At 40.6% G+C, this 19,328-nt stretch overlaps 1 protein-coding gene across 1 annotated transcript in view; it reads left to right on the forward strand.

The window, feature by feature from the left end:
- The window catches only part of LOC109911644 (protein cordon-bleu-like), a 167,635-nt gene extending 148,915 nt beyond the window's left edge, over positions 1 to 18,720 (forward strand). The window contains exon 7 of the mRNA XM_048607780.1: positions 18,389 to 18,720. Within this exon, the coding sequence (XP_048463737.1) occupies positions 18,389 to 18,619 (231 nt within the window). The 3' untranslated portion in view covers positions 18,620 to 18,720. The remainder of the gene's footprint in view (positions 1 to 18,388) is intronic.
- Positions 18,721 to 19,328: the final 608 nt, after the last annotated feature.

Below are 19,328 nucleotides of genomic sequence, written 5' to 3' on the forward strand. Positions count from 1 at the left end.
AGGAGGCTGAGATAGATCATCCATTTGGTACTTCTGGCTGAAGATAGTTATTAATGCTTGGCTCGTGTCTTTTGCTCTGATTTACTGGGCTGTCCATTCATCAAAGATGGGGATATTTGTGGAGCTTCATTCTCTGATTTTTTTTGTTTAATTGTCCACCACCATTCACAACTGGATCTGATGCGACAAAAGAGGTTAATAAGAAATGTATGCACATGTCATTCGTAGCTTACAAATTAAAAGGGAGAGTGGAATGAAGGTGAGGTGAGACAGAAGACTGGATGTGAGAATACTGTCAATTTTGATGATTGAAGCTGACCATATCTAGCAGTTGGTGCCTCAATAATGGTTAGCACTGTTTCCTCCTTGGTGCTTAGGACATACAGTCGCAGTTTTTCCCCACTAGTTAGCTCCTGCTCCTTTTGTTGTGCACTCCATTGTCCTGCAAGAGAGAAAAAATTTGTGTCAGTAAATGTCAATTGGCAATCTGTTTGAGTGATGGGGCTGGAATAGGTTGATCATGGTTGAATAGCTGGCACTGTGTGCAAGCACACAATGCTTTGTGAGTGTGAGGCTCAAGCAGTGTTCAATGTGTGAAGGTACAATGGAACATTGTTGGGTATGAGTCCTGATAGATGAAGTTTCTTGGTCATTGAGTGATGGAGATATGGTGAATTAAAGAGTTTGTGATGTTAGAAGTAAGTGCAGTTGATAGGATATGACAATTGAAAATGCATCTATTGACCTTGACCACTCAAGCAATGTCATTGAATTTCTTGCTGCAATGCACTCGTATTCTCACTGCTTGAGTCCTGGTGTTGACTTCCACAGTTATTTGCTTCTGCTGTCTCCTGAACTTGTCTGGAAGCCTTCTGGTCCCCTTTGGATGCAAGAGATATTCCTACTTCCATCTCCTACACCTAAGCTTCCAATCCCTAGAGCTTGCTGTGGTGCCAATATTCAAGTGTAACAAATTACATCACAATCATAATCTGATTCAGCTTCCATTTAAGAGGCATAGCTCATGTTTAAGCAATGTATACTGGCTTTAACAGTCTCTAGCCAGATAGATATTGGCCCCTGCTCAGGTATCCAACTGACAGTATATAAAACATGTTTGCGACGTATCGAATTTCATCTCTCAATTATTGCATCTTAGATTGTAAAGACTCGACAATGTCTCTTTTAAGACCAACTGTCGGGTGTTCTGAAATGTACTAATTAAGTACTGTTTAATCTCAACATTTGCTGTTGGACAGAAATAAGATCAGATTTTCTTTGCACATTCTTTATCTGTAATTGAAATGGAAGATAGGTGTATTTCATTGAGTGAAATGGTCATTTTTTATGTTTTATCAAATTAATCTTTATAAGTGTCTGGCATTGCAAATGTTGACAAGTATCAGAACAGGAGTTCAAATACTACTGAGACTGAAAATCTGAAAATAAACCAGATAAATTTGAAACCCTCAGTAAGGCAAGAACCATCTATGAAAAATCAGAAATCCGTTACTGTATCAGACCACAACCCTTCCTCTAAACTAGAAGTTATAGATAAGGAAGGTCATGCCAGATATCGTAGGATATGGCTGACATATTTAGGTGTCATAAGAATGTTTAATGCTTATTGGAAAGAGTATTGGATACTCTTGAGGAAAATTACAATTTAAACAATTTTACAATTTATCCAATACGTTTTCAAGTAAATGAGCAAGTCATGTTCTTGACTTTAGTGCGGCAAAATACAGTCATCAGTAAAAACATAATTCAGATGACTCGTCTTAATCAGCTTTTTAGCATGATGTTGAAAACAGAAAGGTGGACTCGTTATGCCCATGTGAAACCCATGACGGTAAACAAATTCATTAATATTGCTAAAGAGACATGAATACTTAACAAAGGAAGGGATTGTCAAGAGATCAATCATTTGAAGCCTTCTGCAGAGAATGTATTACCTAGTCAATGTATTAATGCAGCAGATATATTTTTGAACAAAGAAATGCAATTCCAATTAAAGTTCTTGTAATAGAATAAAAATCTGGAATGAAAAAGAGTCAGAACGTATTCTGGACAGTGTAATTTGTTACATTTTTTAAGGTTACATTATTTTGAGGCTAACTCCTTTGTGAACAAATAATAACTGGGGAATAGGGATAGACATTGTCTTATGATCACCGTGACTTGAATTCAATGTCTTTCAGCCCGATGGGATAAATTTCTTCTACACTAGACATGAGTTTCCTCCACAGATGTATTTTATGGTCCTTGTTCAAATCCTAGTAACGATGGACACACGATTGTTGAGCTTCTGTTAATTTATGGAAAAGACTAATTGAAACCAAAGAGCCAATCTGACTTGGAAGTTGTCACTAATGCAGGAAGACCAGGGCTGAGACTTATGGAGATTTACTTTTGATTTAAATGTGCTGTATCTGACTGAGGGGTTGATATGTATGTGATCTTAGCTTGCTGTCAAAGAAAATTATTGAGTGGATGCAGGTTGTTGCTCTCTACAAAGAAGGAGAATAAATGAAGAGGCCAGTCACCTCAGGAAGTCTGTTGTAGTATATTAGGAGGAACTCATTTCTCCAATCCGCATTTGAAAAATTGTGGATGTCACAGGGAGATATCAAGGTTGTGACACACTATGCTACTATGACTTGCCTTTCTCTTGGTTAACCAATGCTTACTCATGAAGTGGATCAGCGTATTTGGAAAATCACAATATATTAGGACAGTCAGTGTTTCACGAAGAGAAAATTTTGTTTGAAGAATCTTTTGGAGTTTTTTTTGTGAATGTAAGTCACAGGGTAGGTAAAAGGGGGACATAGAAATATGGAAAATGGGAACAGGAGTAGGCCATTCAGCCTTTGAAGCCTGCTTCACCAGTCAGTATGATCATGGTTGATCATCCAACTCAGTACCCTATTCCTGCTTTGCCCCAAAACATTTGGTCCCATTAGCTCTAAGAACCATATCTAACACCATGTTGAAAACATTCAATGTTTTCTCTGTGGCAGAGAATTCCACAGACTCACCACTCTGGGTGGAGAAATTTGTCCTCATCTCAGCCCTAAATAACCTACCCTGTACCCTTAGACTGTGACCCCTGGTTCTGGACTCCCTAATCATCAGGAGCATCCTTCCTGTGTTTACCCTGTCTAGTCCTGTTATAAGATCAACGGTTTGCTGTGGCAGGAAGCCAGTGAATGTAGTATGTTTGACTTTTCAGAAACTATTGAAAGTGTCATGCAAGAAATTTTTATACTTTGGGACTTATGGAATTGGAGATAATGTTAGTGATCTCAGTCTCAGTAGAGATTGGCAACTTATTTTGTTTCCTGAGAGTGAAACCATAGGTTTTGATGGTTTAAAACAGAAAAAAATTCACCGAACAAATGTCAAACAAGCAAACACTAAATACCATTTTAGATAGCCTTCTGTACTCTTAATATCCAGCATCATTACACATTAACAATGTCTTCACAGTCAAATTGAAGTCAAGCGTAGGTTATAATCACATATTAAGTGGCAAATAAAAGTCAACCTTTTAAAAGGCCTTGAAAACTCTGTTTTCCTTATGGAGTATTTTAGCTTCTCTACTTCAGGTTTTAGCCTGATCCAGCCAACAGCAGTGCACAACTGACCCAAGTTCCATGGGCATGGACTTCACTACCTGTGAGACATATTTGCAGAACCTCCTGAATTCATACAATCATGGAATCCCTACAGCGTGGAAGTCAGCCATTCAAGTCTACACCAATATTCCGAAGAGCATCCCACTGAGACCCACCTCCTTCTCTATCCCTGTGACCCTGCATTTCCCATGGCTAATCCATTTAGCCTGCACACCCCTGGACACTATGGGCAATTTACCATGGCCCATCCACCCTAACCTGCACATGTTTGGACTGTTGGAGGAAACCAGAGCACCTGGAGGAAATCCATGCAGACCCGGGAGAACATGCAAACTCCACACAGGCAGTCACCCGAGGTTGGAATCAAACACAGGCCCCTGGCAGTGTGAACAGCAGTGCTAGCCACTGAGCCACCATGTTACACTAGTCAGTCTGAATGGTATGGATTCACCAGTGTTATTTTCAAGTAATGAAAATGTTGTTAGAATTTATTCCCCGCCTCTGGATCCAGACTGTCTTCTTCGGCATGCTTGTACTGCATCATTGAGCTCAACTTTACGACTGAGCTTGGATTGTCCTATATTTCTTACTATTGCATCAACTAGTTTCATTCTACTCAGAAGTTTTGGTGTCCAAATCTTTGTTTTTGTTTATTTGTTTCCCTTTTTAATTTCAATTTTCAGTTAGAATCTGCCTGAAAGAAACACAGGCTTGGAAGCCATGAATTCCATGACAAGATTATATTAGCATTGATTAAGGATTGGTTAATGGATAGATAATAGAGAATGGGAACAAATAGGTTATTTTCTGGCTCTCAAGATGTAAAAAGTAAAATGCCGCAAAGATCAGTGTTTACAGCTCAGCCACTTACAGTCTATGTCAGTGACTCAGCCAAAGAGGCCTGCATGTATTATGCATAAATCTGTTGACATTGTTAGTTGGATTAGAAACCACTGGAGAGATAAATGGGATGGAAAGGTTGAAAATTCTCTGAACCAGTTGGACAACATCCTGGGGTTCAAAAAGAAGTGACTGCAGAGACGCAGATTCACTGATTGAGATCTTCTCTAGTTCCTTAGATTTTTGAAAACTCTCAGCAGATTGGAGAGGGAGGAGAGAGAATGGTCCCCATACATAAGGAAGGATAAACTTTCCTGAATGTGAGTAGAACAAAGACTTACAAAATTGATTCCTGAGATGAAAGGATTTCCCTTCAGGGAAAAATGAATAGAATGAGTCTATATTTTCTTTGGAGGTTAGAAGAATGAGAAACAATCCTGTTGAAATAAACGGGATTCCAAGAGGCATAACAGGTTAAATGCTGATAAGTTATTACCTGGCCAGAGAGTCTAGAACAAGGGGGTATGGTCTTGCATTAAAATGATTACCCTTTGGAACCTAGATGATGAGATATTTCTTCATTCAAAGATTATGAATTTTGGAAATTCTCTACCCCAGGGGATCAGTCATTAAGTATACTGAAGACTGAGATCAATAGATTTTTGGACTTTAAGAAAATTAGAAGTTATGTGGATCAGCAGGAAAGATGAGAGATTTTTGAGAATCAGGCATCGTCATGTGAATAGTTCAAGATCAAGGGATCATATGGCCTACTCCAGCTGCTGTTTATGTTCTTATATTCTCATATCAAGCTATGATTAGAATGCAAAGAGACTGTAAAGGAATAGCGATTGGGTAAGATGGTGATGCGGGCAAGAGTGAAAGTTATTCACTAATTGGAACGATGGATCAGTAGAATGTGTTCAAGTAGAATGTATTCTAAAATTTGAGAAACTCGTAAATGTCAAAATTCAAAGAGATTTAGTTATCTTTTTAAACAACTCACAGAAAGTTAACATACAGATACAGCAAGCGATTTGAAGGGAAATAATATGTTCGCAGTTGCTGCAAGGAAGTTGCAATATAAAAGCACTGGAGTTTTGATGCAATCACTTAGTTCTGAGGTGAGGCAGCACAGATCGTACTGTATGAATGTTTGGTCTCCTTACTTGAGGAAGGACGTATTGATCTTGGACGCGCTACAATGCAAGTTCACTGAATTTATTCCAGGGAAGAGGGGCCTGCTTTGTGAAAAAAAAGGAATGAGTGAACTAGGCTTATGTTCTCTTGTGTGTAAAACAAAATGAGACATATAATGTTTTACAAGGGCTTTACAACACCTTGAGGGACTGTTTCCCTCAATTGGAAAGTCTGAGGACAAGAGTCAGCCATTTTGGACAGAAATGGAGAGAAATTCTTTCATTTAGCAAGTGTTAAATCTGTGGAGTTTCTCATGCTAGAAAGCATATTCAGGACTGAAGTTTTCTGTCATTCAAGAAATTAAGTGATGTCAAGATAGGATGAGAAAGAAGAATAGATGTGTAAGCCATGATCTTTATTTGAATGGTCAAGCAGACTTAAGGAGCCATTCGATCTCGCTGATGTTTACTATATTTTTATATTCTTCATGGCTTTCTACTATTGGAAGTCTTGTTTTAAATTTAATCTTTAAACAAAAGATGAAGAAGCCAAAGGACACACTTTATAGTGAAAAATAGCTTTCTTTTCTCATTGAAGCCTTTAAAATTTGTTCTATCCACAGGGCATATTAATTTTCCAAAAAATAAGAATTGCCCTAGTTTTTAAGCACTACAGGGAATATGTTTCCATCATTGATTGAGCTAGAGGGCCATTTAATTTTTAAACTAAATGTTTGGATGGCAGTCACTAAAAGACACAGCCTGAGAACTTTTATGATATTCCAGTAATATAAATGTGTTTTATCAATAAACAAACCATTTCTCAAATATATTTTCAATTTACTTTGGAATATATGGTATGAGATTAATGGGCAGAATTTAACCATCCTTCTCTAACATTGTGGCTGCCTGTGATAAATTCATCATTCCTGTTGATGGCAAGTGAGAGTTTGGGGCCCACTTCTTGTTCTGTATTAGGATCCCGGATCCCATTGTAATCTACAGTTCATTATGCTTGTATTTGTTATACAATGATGCACAAAGATGTAAACCAGACAAGCTGAACCCAAAGATGTATTGTTGACTTGAAAAGGCATTTCTACGTGTTTATTATGAAGGTATATTTCAATAGCTTTTAATATCAACAGTGTGATTGGTGGTGGAATGATTCAAATAGATGGAAAATACTTTAAGTCAATAATGTACCGTGCCTGCTGAGCAATATTACCATGTAAATACCAATCAGCTACACTGGAGTTCTCTTTCTTTGGGCTCTATCCTATTGTTTACTCTCTACCCCACCTACCTCCCTATTTTCTGCATATAAACTGACGTTTTCCAGCCACCATCAGTTCTGAGGAAGGGTCACCGGACCCGAAACTTTAACTCTGTTTTCTCCGCCACAGATGCTGCCAGACCTCCTGAGCTTTTCCAGCAACTTTGTTTTTGTTCCTGATTTACAGCATCCGCAGTTCTTTTGGTTGTTATTGTTAATTAGCCCTGCATCGTCTCCAAGCTCCAAATTTGCCTGTTGGTGTTAGTTGCGTCGTTGCTACTAGAATCATTTGAGGTAAAGAATGATAGGTGATTTTACTGAAGCATAAGATTCTGAGGGAGCTAGGCAGGGTGGATGCTGAGAAAATGTTTCCCTTCATGGGGAGTCTACAACTAAGATGAAAAAGGAATTTCATGTATCAGAGTGTCATCAGTATTTTGGATCCTCCAACCAAGCGCAGTGAAGACTGGGTCATTGAATATATTCAAGTTTAAGTTAAACAGAATTTTGAACTATAGGAGTATCGAGAGTAATGAGGAAAAGGCAGGAAAGTGGAATTGAGGCCAACATCAGATCAGCATGATTTCATTCACAATGGAGCAGGCATGAGATGCTGCATGCAAGAATAGGAACTCCCAGAATAAAATTCTTATTTCTCATATTCTTATGTTGCAGGACAACCATGGGCAAATATGGTCCCAAAATATATGGCACTGAACTGTACCAATCTCACTCTTAAGTGAGCTGTCCTTTCCTCTTGGCCTTATGCATCATTACTCACCATAGGCAGACCTCACATCTCTAATGCCCTTTAAAGTATGCAATGCCATTCTCTGAACTGGAAGCTGTAAATTGTGAGAGGTGTGCTGTTCCTCTCAGTCATTACCAGTGTCATGCCATTTGACAGATCTTGAGTTTCTCAAATCATAAATTTATTAGTGGTTGTGGATTGAGATAAGGGATCAGAGAATGCTGATGTGAGTGAAAAGCAGAATGTGCACAGTTACATATTGTTGCATAGTTGGTGTAGTATTTGTGGATTGGAAGGCAGGACATTAGAATTTGTTTGTAAAATGTTGCAGGGGAAGAGTGCATAATCCTTTTAAAAGGTGTGTTTTTTTAGGCTTGGAGATTTTAAACAAATGTCTGCACACAGCAGCAGATGCACAGAGAGTTCTTGAAATTGAACCATTGTATCAAAAGGCTATACTCTGAGCAGGAAAAGCAGCATTTTTACCAAGATAACAGGTTTTTGAATTTAGCCAATTAATTTAAACCAGGCCCTAGACATCAAAGCCCAATTAAATTTAAAGCTCTCAACAACCATCAGCTCTAAAGAAAGAGAAAATCACTGGCTGTCACAGAAATCTGTATGATCTCAGAGTAAGCTCCATCTGAATAAAGAAACTTCAGCACCCTTAGCTAGTATTCCCAACACAAGAATTCGACGGAGGAGGGCATTCCCGACTGGAGGACAGTGGAGAAGGCAAAGAACATTCCAGAAGACATCCTGGCTGTAATTTTGAGAGATTAACATTTAATTTTTTTTATTATTAAATTGGTTTATATAAGTGGGAATTATATCTATTGGAATAGCATACCATTAGAATTCTGTTTTATTCAGAAATAGTTAGTACTTAAGGGGGAATTGTTTGGTTTGTTAGTAGTGCTGTTAATGTGTTAACTGTTAGATAAATAAATTGTTACTTGTTGATTATAAAGTGAGTATCAGGGATTTCTTTCATTTAACCACTCCTTTAATAGATTACGAGGCGAGGCAAGCTTCTCTGGGTGTTTTGGTTTTAGTTATCAGAAGTGAGGCCAACCACTCCTTTGTAACAATATAAGACCATGTGCTGCTTGTACATCATACTGGATTGTGGGATAAGGGTGAAGTGGGATTTGAAAAGCTGGATAGGTCAGGAAGATAATATGTGAGTGTTCCCACCCACAGTTATGGCTGAAAAAAAACAAAGTTGCTGGAAAAGCTCAGCAGGTCAGGAGAAAACAGAGTTAATGTTTTGGGTCCGGTGACCCTTCGTCAGAACTGATGGTGGCTGGGAAAACATCAGTTTATATGCAGAAAATAGAGAGGTGGGTGGGGTAGGGAGTAAACGATAGGATAGAGCCCTAAGAGAGAGAAAGACAGTTGGACAGACAAAGGAGTTGCTAACGATCAGGCTGGGAGGGTGAGTAGTTGTTAATGGGGACTGTTAGCGACTAACAACAGGGGGTGTGTAGTGGCAGGCTGTGTGGTAACAAGGCCTGGTGTGTGGGGTGAGGGACATGGGAGAGTTTAGGCCCTAAAATTATTGAACACAGTATTGAGTCCAGAGGGCTGTAGGGTCCCCAAATCGAAAATGAGGTGTTGTTCTTCCAGTTTGCGTTGGGATTCACTGGAACACTGTAGCAAGCCGGAGACAGAGATGTTGGCCAGGGAGCAGGGTGGTGCATTGAAGTGGCAGGCAACAGGTAGTTCAGGGTCTTTTTTGCGAGCAGAACGTAGATGTTCTGCGAAGCTGTCGCCAAGTCTATGCTTCGTTTCCTCAATGTAGAGGAGACCACATTGTGAGCAGCGAATGCAGTAGACTAGATTCTTGGAAGTGCAGGTGAAATGTTGCTTCACCTGGAAGGTATGTTTGAGCCCTTGGATTCTGGGGAGGGAGGAGGTAAATGCGCAGGTGTTGCACCTTTGCCGGTTACAGGGGAAGGTGCCGTAGGGCTGTGGGGAGGTGTTGGGGGTGAAGGAAGTGTGGACCACGGTGTCCCGGAGGGAACGGTCCCTGCGGAAGGCGGACAAGGGAGGGGAGGGGAATATGTGTCTGGTGGTGGCATCTTGCTGGAGGTGGCGGAAATGGCGTCTGATGATCTTCTGGATGTGGATGCTGGTAGGATGGTAGGTGAGGATAAGGGGAACCCTATCGCTGTTGCGGGAGGGAAGAGAAGGGGTGAAGGCAGAAGTGCGGGAGATGGGTCAGACCCGATTGAGGGCCCTGTCGACAACGGAGCTGGGGAATCCTCGGTTGAGGAAGAATGTGGACATTTCGGAGTCTCCCTTGTCGAAGTTGGCCTCATCTGAACATATGCGACGGAGACAGAGGAACTGAGAGAATGGAGTCTTTACAGGAAGTGGGGTGTGAGGATGTATAGTCCAGGTAGCTGTGGGAATCATTGGGTTTGTAATGGATATTAGTGGCCAGTCTATCCCCAGAAATGGAAACAGAAATGTCGAGGAAGGGAAGGGAGGAGTCAGAGATAGACCTGTGAAAGTGAGGGCAGGGTGGAAATTGGAAGCGAAATTGATGAAGTTTTCCAATTCCAGATGAGAGAGGGAAGCAGCACCGATGATATCATCGATGTATCGGAGAAAGAGTTGTGGGTGGGGGCAGGAATAGGACTGGAACAACGAATGTTCCACGTACCCGACAAAGAGACAGGCATAACTAGCACCCATGCGGGTACCCATGGCAACCCCTCTTACCTGAAGAAAATGAGAGGAGTTGAAAGAGAAGTTGTTGAGGGTGAGGACAAGCTCAGCCAAGCGGAGGAGGGTGGTGGTGGGTGGGGATGGTTCAGGTCTTTGCTCCGGGAAGAAGCGGAGAGCCCTAAGACCCTCCTGGTGGGGAATGGATGTGTAAAGGATTGCACGTCCATGGTAAAGAGGAGGTGGCTGGAGCCAGTTAACTGGAAGCTTTGAAACCAGCGTAAGGCGTCAGATGAATCATGGATGTATGTGGTAAGGATTGGACCGGGGGGAGAAGACTGAGTCAAGGTAGGAAGAGATGAGTTCTGTGGAAACAATGGGTCTACCTGGACAGTCCTGTTTGTAGATTTTTGGCAGGAGGTAGAAACGAACTGTGCGGGGTTGGGGTACTATTAGCTTGGAAGCGGATGGGGGGAGATCACCGGATGAAATGAGATCTGTAACCGTAGTGGATACAATGGCCTGATGTGCCATGGTGGGGTCATGGTCCAGGGGAAGGTAGGAGGAGGTATCTGAGAGCTGGCGCTCAGCCTCTGCAAGGTAGATGTCAGTACACCAGACAACAACAACACCACCCTTATCGGCAGGCTTGATGACAAAGTCAGGGTTAGATCTGAGTGCACGGAGTGCAGTCAGTTCAGAGGGAGATAGGTTGCATTTGTTGAGAGGGGCAGTGAAATTGAGGCGACTAATGTCACGTCGACAGTTCTCAATGAAAAGATCGAGTGCAGGTAAAAGGCCAGAGGGAGGGGTCCAGGTGGAGGGAGAGTGTTGGAGTTGGGCAAAGGGGTCTGTGGGACGGCTGCGATGGCTGCAATGATCATCTGCAGCACTGTCTGCCCCATGGAGTGGGGAATGTGCAACCATGTGGCCTCTCATTGACACCTATTACCATGGACACCTTTGGTTGCCTGCCCCCATTGTCTTCTGAGCAGTTGCCCAGAAGGCTTGTGACCTCCGCTGCAGTCTCTGCCGCAACCAAAATGCACTTCCACTTTAAGAAGTGCAGTGTCGTTTAAGTCATAAATGTTAACTTTACTTGGTGTTGGTCTCACAGAAACTTGGCTGTGTTGTCGAAGTTTCTCACACTGCAATTACTTAGAGTATGGAACGTCATGCCTGGAAATATGGTGGAGCGAGGTTCAATTGAGGCATTCAAGAAGGCATTAGATGATTATTTGGATAGAAATAGTGTGCAGGGATATAAAGAAAATGCAGGAGATTGGCAGTAGATAATAGAGCTGTTGCGGACACAGTGTGCTGAATGGTCTCTTTCTGCAATTCTAACAATTCGGTGATTCTGCAATGTTATGATTCTGTAATGTTTTGGCAATAAAAAACAATTCCTGTTGAACTTGTATGATGAATGAACAAATTATTTGCAACAAAATCTGCAAGTGGGAAATTTTCAACTCACTTCTGAAGTTACAGTTCAACAGAATATGAGGATATGGTTCATGATTCGAAATTCAACATCAGATGACATTGTGTAATACTTAAGGTTGCAAAGGCAGTGCAATCATGCAGATTGCATTCATTTTAATTATCAAGGTAACTGATAACATTTTATCTATTGTTCAGTTGTTCACAATTTCGTTTTGCACTGTGACCCTATTTGGAGACTATTGATATGAGATTGTTGGCTTGAGGGATGAGTCAGCCATTGCTGGCTTGAAGCTCTCAAGCCTAAAATTTCAGATTGTAACCCCACTTTTGGTCCTGACCCTTACTTTGGGAAGATTTGTGATAATTTATTAATGATGACATGAGATTCAAAATTAAGTGAATAAAATAAAAAGTTAATAGTGGGAAGCTAATGAAATGAAGCAAATGACACCATCTAAATCAAAGTTACTTTGACAAAGATGGCAATTTATGGTTTCAGGACTTGGAGAAGCATCAAGCAGACGTAAAACAAATATAAATCAGACCTGCAGAGCATTATAAAAATGTCAAGTGTGGGAGTTGAATATAAACATTTAAAAGTGCAGTTAGTTGAAGGAATTTTGTTCATTTTACATATACCAATATTGCTCAAGATAAAAGGTTGTTCACAGAAATTCCATTTCCTTGTTGATCTGAACCCATTTAACCTATTTAAATTTGCTTAGAAGCAATCTGCTTTACTTATCATATAAAGTTAACTTAGTTAAAAACACCGTTTATATTTTACATAGTGAGCTTCGTTGAATTGGAATCTGAGTTGGAGGCTCTCAAAGGTGTAAGGGAGTAGGACAAATATCAGAAACAAAAACAGAAATTGCTAGAAAATCTCAGCAGGTCTGGCAGCATCTGTGGAGAGAAATCAGAGTTAATATTTTGGTCCAGTGACCCTTCTTCAGAATTCAGAAATAGTTGGATGGTTTATTGCAGAACACAGCCACAACTTGTAGAGAAATTCAGGTACGAGAAGAGAAGCTGAAAATGGAAGACAGGAAATTAGTAAGTGAATGTTGGAGGTTGAGATTAAAAAAAGGCTAGAGAATAGACAAAAAAGGAGATTAATGGTATACATTCCAATGCAAAGAGTCTGTTGAGGTGAGGATACAAATAAACATTTGGAGATTCATGATGTATTAGCTATTCTGAGTTCTGGGCATTGTGAACTGGACTAAGCTGTTAGCAGAGTTAGAATATAATATTTGGAAGTATACAATGCAATCGACAGTACAATTGCTGGACCATTATTTGCCCTTTAGAGAGAAAAAGATCCACTTCTACAGAAAACCAACTACTGTTGACATATGAGGTAAAATGTCATCAATAGTAAAAGGCTTGTGCTCCAGACTGGCCAATTTAGAAGTCAGAGAAAACAGAGGCAGATAAGGAAGAAGTCAGTTTAGCAAGGCTAAATGAAATACATTTTAATGGAAGGACCTTGATAAATAAGATAGATAAGCTGAGGGCATAGCTAAACGCGTGGGATTATGGTATCATAGGTATGACAGACTTGGGTGAAAAATGGAAAGTATTGGCAGCACGACATTCCTGGTTATAGGGTGTTCAGACAAGATGGAGAGGGGAATAGAAAAGGAGAGTGTTGTCACGATATTGATCAAAGAATCAATTATAGCTGTCAGGCGGGATGATATCTTGGAAGGATCATCAAATGGAGCCATATGCTTAGAAGTTTAAAAAAAAAGGAGCAGACATGCAGTTGGGTGTGTCTAATAAGTTTCCAAATAGTCAGGGAGAGATAGAAGATTAAATATGCATTCAAATCTCAGAGAAGTGTAAGAATAATAAGGCACCAATAGTAGGGGATTTTAACTGGCTATATATTAACTGGAATAGTTCTAGTGTGCAAGGCAAAGAGGGAACAAAATACTTAAATTGTACCCAGAAGAACTTTTCCAGCATCATGTCGGAAGCCCAATGGGGAGTGGCAGTTCTGGACCTTATACTCAGGAATGAGTTGAGGCAGGTGGAAGGTGATCAGTCGGGGACCATTTTGGAGACAGTGATCACAATTCAGATTTAGGATAGTTATGGAAAACAATAAGGATGAGCCCAGAATACAAGTTCAAAACTGGGGAAAGATGAATTTTACCAAGATCGGAGATGATTTAGCCCAATTACTATGGAAGCAGCAACTTGTAGCTAAAACTTTCAGAACAGTGGGAGCCATTCTAGGAGGAAACGGCAAGAGTACAGGTTAAGTATGTTCTTGTAAGGACAAAGGGTGGAACCAAGACCAGAGAACTCTGGATGTCAAGTGACATAAAGGTTAGGGTTAAGAAAAAGAGCAAAGTTTATGGCAGAAAACAAGGGCTGAATACTGCAGAATCCCTAGAAGAGTATAAAAGGTGCATGCGGCAGGGGGAGCCTAGACAGAAAATTAGGAAAGCAAGGAGAATTCATCAGATAGCATTGGCGGGTAGAATAAAGAAAAGCCTAAACAGTTTTTTCTTAAATATGTAAAGAACAAGAGAATAACTTAGGAAAGCATAGGGCCTATTTGGGACCAATTGAGGTAATCTGTGTGTAACTGGAAGACATGGAACTGGAAGACATGGCATGGTCCTGAATGAATGTTTTGCGTCAGACTCAACATTCTGACTATTTTTTTTCTCTCTAGCGCAAATCTCCAAGGTCAGTTTGTGGCAGTGACTTCCTGAACTGGAAATCAGTACTGTGAATGGCATTGGCATGCTAATCGCTGTGCGCAGTTTAAGGTCAACATTGATTGGCCTTCACATTTATAACAGATAATGCAGGCTTAGACATCGGGTGGAGGACTGGGAAATATTAGAAGAAATTACCATAGAGGGAGAGGAGATACCAGCAGGATTATTAGCCTAAAAAGTTGATAAGTCTGCTGGCCCGGATAAGTTGCAGCCCAGCTACTGGGGGAGGCAAGGGAGGAGATATTGCGGATAGCTGTAAACTGCAAGAGGAAATCAACTGTCAGGTGAAATGGGCAGAGCAATGGCAAATGAAGTTCAGCTTGGAAAAGTGTGAGGTAATGCAATTGGGCAGGGCTAACAAGGTAAGGGATTACACTCTGAAAGGTAGGACCTGGAAAGTGCCAAAGATCAGTGGGACTGATCATTTGGCTCTCCCTGTTTTATGGAAAGCAACAAGCATCTGGATGTGATGCCAGACCCCTTGTCCGCCTCCCACTCTGGTTATGGACACCAGACAATCAGTGACAAAATGATAGAGTGCAGATCAGAAAGCATATGCAGTATCCCACCACTGAGCTGCCCAACATGACAGTAAGCAGTCTCTCACTGAAAGATGCAATGCATTCTGTACAGTGGACTGCATGGACTCTTCCACTGTCCATGATAGTGTGCACAATTGCTATGGAATCTCTGCCACATCTCCATACACCTTGCACTGTTCAGCCAGCATCTGCTACTTGGTGGATGATTTTGGAGGCTGTTCATCAACTTGGCCTTCAGCATATTGGTCACTTCTAATATTTCTTTCAAGTCTTAGAGGCCTGCATTATCTCAGTCTCCAGCACCAGTCTTGTGACTGTGATGTGCTTGCAACAGCGTGTAGATCCCCAACAACTGATTCACATGCACTCACCAAGGTGCATGTATTGCACCGCTGGTAGATTTGCAGCAAGGATATGGTGCTGGATCCTCTGAGGTTTCCTCCTCCTTGGAGGTTAATATTAATCCCTTGGGGCTAATGGTGCAGCTGCTACTGTTTTGCCTGTGGATGAAACATACGAGGAGAATGAAGGGCACCATTATTTGAAATGACTTCAGAGAGACTCATTTTGTGAAGACACACTAGCTTTTTTTTTAATATAGATGGACAAAGCCCATCAAATCTACATCCCTGCCACCTTCCCTAATTTCCTTTGTCCACTCAATTCAGCAATATCTTTGAAGGAGAGAGCTATGCAGACTTGAAATCCCCACTATTCCAGCGTTGTCCTCCAACCTCACCACCCAATGGTGTGATTTCCATGATCTGCTACTAATTCCAGCATTTACCCCTCTAGAGGGCTGAAAATTGCCAAGTTGGCTTGACCATCTCCTGTTCTGGTTATCTCTGAGGTGTTCTTCTGTAAGTTAAAAGGTCATTTTAATGAATATACTGTGGAAAAATTATGCTTTCAATTGTTTGGCTAACATGTACTTTGTTGTCAGTTATTTTGTTTCAAGATCCTTGCTAACTAACAGGTTGCTGCTTTGGACACTGGGAAAACAACACAATAATTCCACATGTGACACACATCACAACCTTCCATGTAGCTACATCTGCAAAATGGTTGTACGTACAGCCTGGCAGATTGTAAGAGATTGTGGAGCTTTTTTACAGCATTGCAGACATGTCCTGTAGACAACATCACAGCTGCTCACTGCCTCTGTACCCTCTGTCAAGGCTGCTATGCTCAGGCTGTGAGGTCTTCTTGTCAGCAGTCATTAGGACCACCACCAACCACTGACAGCCTGAAGGAGCACTCATGGGCAATCAATAACAAACTGTGTGGCTATCCTTCAACAGCTGGACTGCAATATGGTGGTCTTACAGTCTCTGTGGAGAGACAAAGAGAGTTAAAGAAAAGGATTTGATTTTTTTTTCTAAATACTTGCTATGTAGAAGGGGAATGGGACAGATGTTCTTTCCTCCCTGGCAAGGACCTTGAATGGTCACCCAAACAAGCTTTTAGTTGCTGCTACTGCTGTGGTTCGATGCAGGATTCTTTATCCAAAATTTGCCTCAAGATGATTAATTTCTGTACTGCTAACACCAGCCCTTGCCAGATGCATTTAAATGGGTAGCTGTGATGATTTCATGTCACAGCCTGTTCCCTCTCTCCATGGATGACCTGTCCTGAAAACCTGATTAGGTGCACTGCCCATCTTTCCCTTACCTAGTTGACCAGTTTCCTGTTGGCCGACCGTTAATTTGCTGCAAGACACTTCAGTCAGTACCTTTAAGAAGCAGGGATGGGAAGTCAGCGAAAGATACACTTCTGGCTCATACTCCTACTCCAACCACCCTCTCCCCATCTTGAAAAGTGTAAAATTCACCCCATGGTAAGAACAAGCCTGACAGTTGTGAGAAAGCTATTAGAATTTAATTGGAATACAGCGAGAACTTGATCAAATAGGAGTTGGCCATAGTGTGACAGCATGGCCTTATTCAGGCTAAGTCATGTCTAACTAATCTAGGTAAATTAACTAACAAGGTAGCTATAAGATTAATTGAGTGAACTAAAAATTTTAACAGCCTATTATCTTTAAAAGCAAATATGTTTATGCACTCCATGTAAACAAATTTTATCTGCAACTGCCCCATTTGATTTCTGTGGGAAAATGTTCCAGTCATCCCAATGTGATAATGCCACACCTCAAATATATTATACAGAAATTTTCACACAACATGTTCTCATTTGGTTATCTCTTGTACACATTCGAACAAGTGTGTAACCATATATGAAATGATTCATGGGAAATATTCTTTTAAAGATTAGTCTACTATTGGTTTACAGAATCAACGTAGTCTTCCGCAAAGTTTGTTGTAAAAATTAGATGCTTCATAGACCAATTATTTGAGGCTACTATTAACCTGAAGCAGAATGGATACTCCTTATCAATTGCTGGTAACAAGAGCAGCTGCATTCTCTGTGACAATTGGCTTCCTTACCATCTACAAGACTCAAATCAGAAGTATGATGAAATGCTTATCATTTGCTTAGTTGGGTTCACCTACAGCAGTGTGTCACAGAAGTCAATGTCATCTACCTTACATGATTGCTGCTCCCTCCATTGCCTAGCTGTCATGAGTATGACCTGCAGGATGCACTGCAGCAATTGAACAAGAACAATTCAGCAGAGTCCCTGTACCTGCTGCACTCCACCTGTGAGTAGGATGAGCAGTACTTTTATGGGAGCACTACCTCTCCAAGAATTGCTTAAAGAATCTCCTTTCTTCCAATTTGGATTTATATATAGATATATATGTAGTAGTACATTCAATCATGGGATGAAATCCATAATTTATGTCTGTTCACAATAAGTCGCCTGAAGTTTCATCTGAAAGCTTCTGTTTTTCAAAACGAATATAATGCAGCTCTGTGACAAATTAATTTTAAAATCATTTTTAACCCAAAAAGATCATCCTCTGCCACAGAAACCACAACAGCGTAGGCTAATCCTCTTAAGACAAAGGTTCAATTCCCATTATGGCAGCTGATGGATTTTCAATTGACTTCATAAAATCTGGAATTAAAAAAAAAACATTATCTGTAGTTATAACCATTGTTGTGTGTCCTAAAAATCCGTCATGTTCATGAGGCTTCACTTCTTATCTTTTAGAGGAAAATATGCCATCCTCACTTGGTCTGGCATGCATGTAACTCCCAGTCTACGGTAGGGATGGCAACAAATGCTAGCTTTTCCAGCGATGCCCACAATCTGTGAAAGAATAAGAGAAAAGATAGCTGATGGGACCTGTTAAGAGTGGAGTATTATTGCAATTTTTCTGGTGATATATTTTTGTGCAACACTTTCGTTTCATCAAATCTTTCCTGCAACTACAGGGTTATTCAACAGCACCATCCACGCCAACTGTTAACACACGATCGACTATGTTGAATCCATCGCTTTCTACTAACAACATATTGAGAATGGCTCAAGTGACAGATGTAAAGAAACGAAGAGCACCACCTCCACCATCAGCTCCTCCAGAACACAGCAGCATAAAGATTGCCAATCAAAGTGTGCAAGAGGTAACAAGACAGTGCAACTGCCATTGGACTAAGCCTTCATGATGCTAACAAAAATTTCATATTTTTCCATTCACATCCCGTACTAATTATATTGATATTACAAATGGTAAATTTAAATAAAATCTCTGCTCATTCAGTTATGAGTTGCTGGCAAGCCTGGAACCTTCTTTTTCATTGTTTGGTTCAGCCAAATGAGAAGAAAACTGAAATGGAGTAAAGTGTGAAAGACTAAAAATAAATGAGGAAAGAGAGAATGAGTGATACATGTAGGAATACAGGACAGAAACATGAGCAGAAATGGAGCTAGAATGCCTGAAGTAGGTCGAGTCAAATGGATAGTTACGACAAAGGGGAGATATCCAATTTGTGACCTTTGCAGAAAAATTATGTAAAATGTTGTTGAGACCACAACTTTTGCCGTGACACTTCTTGAGATTGAACAAACATTTGTTGGTGACTGTAAAAGTTCAAATACGAGTAATGACCAATTTTACAAGGTACTAGAAGGTGGCTGGTGACCATGGAAATATATCCAAGCAGCAAATCATTGTCATTACAGGAAGAGAGGAGGGAAGGTTTAATAAAAAGCTGAAGGTTATTAAAATAGGGAGATACAAAAATAATGCCATAGATCATCTAGTAGGGGCAATGCTGGACATTAATACCTGACTGAAGGAGAAATTGGCAGCACAGTATCTCAACTCCAGTGAGCAGAGTAGGAGAGGACATTGCACATTGGAACTTTAAACTC

This window comes from Rhincodon typus, chromosome 2 (genome assembly GCF_021869965.1).
Source record: "Rhincodon typus isolate 14 chromosome 2, sRhiTyp1.1, whole genome shotgun sequence".
Taxonomy (NCBI): domain Eukaryota; kingdom Metazoa; phylum Chordata; class Chondrichthyes; order Orectolobiformes; family Rhincodontidae; genus Rhincodon; species Rhincodon typus.